Source organism: Amphimedon queenslandica, unplaced genomic scaffold, assembly GCF_000090795.2.
Source record: "Amphimedon queenslandica unplaced genomic scaffold, v1.1 AMPQUscaffold_9102_Cont18955, whole genome shotgun sequence".
In the NCBI taxonomy this organism is placed as follows: domain Eukaryota; kingdom Metazoa; phylum Porifera; class Demospongiae; order Haplosclerida; family Niphatidae; genus Amphimedon; species Amphimedon queenslandica.
Genome location: NW_003550626.1, coordinates 1 through 3,179, shown reverse-complemented (window position 1 = coordinate 3,179; position 3,179 = coordinate 1). Strand labels below are relative to the sequence as shown.

The 3,179-nt window shown below is 38.9% G+C and overlaps 2 protein-coding genes across 2 annotated transcripts; both read right to left on the bottom strand.

Moving 5' to 3' along the window:
• Nucleotides 1–4: 4 nt before the first annotated feature.
• Nucleotides 5–917, bottom strand: LOC100638748 (heat shock 70 kDa protein BIP3-like; the record flags this gene model as incomplete). Its single annotated transcript, XM_003391443.2, has 1 exon — nt 5–917. A coding segment is annotated over exon 1 (897 nt), but the record flags the coding sequence as incomplete, so codon positions are not given.
• Nucleotides 918–1,461: 544 nt separating this feature from the next.
• Nucleotides 1,462–3,174, bottom strand: LOC105315638 (nicalin-like; the record flags this gene model as incomplete). Its single annotated transcript, XM_011410351.2, has 12 exons — nt 1,462–1,657; nt 1,706–1,784; nt 1,838–1,891; nt 1,939–1,994; nt 2,038–2,148; nt 2,200–2,238; nt 2,286–2,370; nt 2,417–2,595; nt 2,658–2,794; nt 2,841–2,959; nt 3,019–3,092; nt 3,151–3,174. Coding segments are annotated over 12 exons (1,023 nt in total), but the record flags the coding sequence as incomplete, so codon positions are not given.
• Between the last annotated feature and the right edge of the window lie 5 nt (nt 3,175–3,179).

The window sequence follows — 3,179 nt, the reverse complement described above, 5'->3', positions numbered from 1 at the left end:
AAACTTGCCCGTCCACTATCAGAACTGTAACGTCAAGAGTACCACCCCCCAGGTCATACACTAGCAAGGTCTGGGCTTTGGTTTCGGTGGATTTCTTCTCAATACCGTAAGCAAGAGCAGCTGAGGTTGGTTCGTTAATGATCCTCTCAACTTTAAGACCAGCTATACTGGCAGCATCAATGGTAGCCTGGCGCTGGGCGTCGTTAAAGTAGGCGGGGACTGTAATGACAGCTCTTGTCACCGGACAACCAAGATAATCCTCTGCAGTCTGTTTCATGTTGGCGAGTACATAGGCCGAGATTTCCTCCGGACAAAGTACTTGTGTGTGGCCTGAAGGTGCTACGTCAGGTTTCAATTGAATGGCACAGTTCCCTCCTCTATACTCCGTCACTGTGAAGGACCACAGCTTGAGTGACTGTTGTATGGCTTCATCACTCAGCTTCCTTCCTATCATTCTCTTAGCATCATAAATGGCTGAGGTTGGGTGTCGAGAGCCTTTGCTGAATGCAGCCTCACCAACAAACACCATGTCCTTTGTAAAGCAGACCCAAGAGGGAGTGGTTCTCTTTCCATTTTTATTAGCAATGACTACCGGGTGACCATTCTCCCATACTGAGACACAGGAGAATGTGGTACCAAGGTCTATACCAATGACATGGGTCGGTGGGTCAGGGGCTGGGGCTGGTAGAGGAGGAGGAGGGCTAGGGAGGAGAGAGGGACCAGGGTCAAAGTGAAGTGAGTCTTTCTCTTCTTCTCTGCTGGAGAATAGGTCCCTCTCTTTACGAGTAGGATCAAAGGCACCTCCTTCTCTCTGTTCCTCTTCCTCATCGTCAATAGGAGGGAGAGGAGGAGGAGTGAAGTCATGAGAAGAGAACAAGTCAAACGGTGGAGTGTCCGCCATTACTGCTCCTTGGGTGATCGATCGATCTCTTTAATGAGCCACACCTTCAACTGATACCACCCACGCATAATTAATGGCAACATTATGAACAGGAATTTTATCCTTTTTTGCTAAAAATTTGACCAAAATCCCTTTACTAAGTACTGGGATTTTGGAGCATTTTTAAAGATTTATAAAATCATTTTTTGGAAAAACCATAGACTATAGCCTTGGGTATTTTTCAGATTTTTGGCATTTTCTTAAAATGGCTGTAACTTAAAAAATTGAAGTCAGAATCAGCTCAAACTTTCTACACAGCATAAGGAGATCAATATGTATCAGAAAATGTAATAAAAATTTGGGGTGATTTTGGAGCCATTTTTTGAAAAAAACCATGGGCTATAGCCTTGGGTATTTTTTAGATTTTTGGCATTTTCTTAAAATGGCCGTAACTTGAAAAATTGAAGTCAGAATCAGCTCAAACTGGATGTACTCTGTACAAATTTCATTAGCTACAAAATCAGTTTCACACTAGTACAAAAACAATAATAATAATAATAATAATAATAATAATAATAATAATAATAATAATAATAATAATAATAATATTAATTATAGAATTGTTGATTTGATTCAAGACACACAAACTAGTCAGAGATCATACTCATCCATTGTTCAATACTCATACATTGGTACAGTGAGTGTACTGAACTAATCCCTCTTAGCTTTCACCCTATACTTAACTTCATTTATAAGTTGACTAATATTTGAAAAATACTAGAAATAGAGAGGGAGAGAATTGATTATAATATAACCAGTCCTTACCATTACTAACAGATAGACTCCTCCCATATAACACAATATACTGATCGCTAACACTAGGTCAAGTACTGCTGGCTTCACACTACATGATGACATCAAATTACATCACAAATGACATCATATGACATCACATACCTGTATGAGTGCATGATACTCACTGACTGAGTGTATATCACAAACTCTGGATCACTGGAGGAGTGATGACTCATTATGACACAATATGACATCATCGTTACCTTTTATCAGGTTTATGAGTGAAAGTTGATACCTCATGAACATAACTTGATAGTGTCTATAGGAACAGATCACATGACAGGCACATGATACAAGTATACCTGCTGTAAACTGAGCAGTAATGGATGATCCTTATTTAATAAAGATTGCTGGGACCGCCCAGTTTGAGATAAATAATCCAACCATGACTGAAGACTATCAGTATGTACTGACTAAAATATTAATAAATAATAATAATTAATTAATTAATCTTGATGACTTACCATTTGACCTGTGAAAATTCCACTGGTATAGTTGCTATCCTAATTGAAACTCATTAATTATTCATTATTATTAATTAATTAATTACCATCTCATTAATCTCAGGCAGTATGTGTCTCACCACTGACTCAGCAATCAACTGGACACTAGCACTGAGACCATCCACATCAGTACTGTGTAATTAATAATAATAATTAATTAATTGATAGCCCCACCCACCTGGTATGGAACATTGATTTTCTTCTGATGTCCGAGTGATGAGAGAAGTGTGATAGAGTGCCAGCTGGGACCTTACGGAGTGAGAACCTCTCATGAGACCAAGCTAAAGCATCATCACCAATCCTAATCTTCTTATGATTCAAAGTCACACTGGAAAGACCTGCCACTAATGACAGGGACTTAGAGAGAGGGGGGAGGGGGAGATGGTAAAAGTTAAAAGTTAGATAATTCTCTTTTTTACTTCGTTCATTCTGGCCATTAGTTCCTGTCCTTTAGTCCCCTCCTTGGGGGGTCTGGAAACATGTAGAAAAATATCAGACCCCCCAGCGAGGGCATCAAGGCATAGCGTGTAGTCGGCTTCACTTAAAAGATAATTATCTATTAATTGATCAATTAATTGGAGGTGATGAATATTAATTAGGACCTGCATCTTCAAGCATGTCCTCAATGAAGTATTTGGTTCCAAAATAATTGAAATTATCAGCTCCAGTCAATACAAATAATAAATTGTACTTGGGTTTATGGTAAGGATTGGAATATAAACTGAGAGAGAGAGAGAGAGGGGGGGGGAGAATGTTAATACAAGAAATGATTATATTTACTTTGAGAAGAGTCTGGCTAGTTCTAATATGGCTGCCACACCACTACCACCTGAATCACCACTGCTAGCCAGCCCCTGTAATTAATAATTAATTAATAATAACAATAATTAATTAACAATTATACAAACTGACCGGAGCCAATCCAAACGAGTCGTAATGCG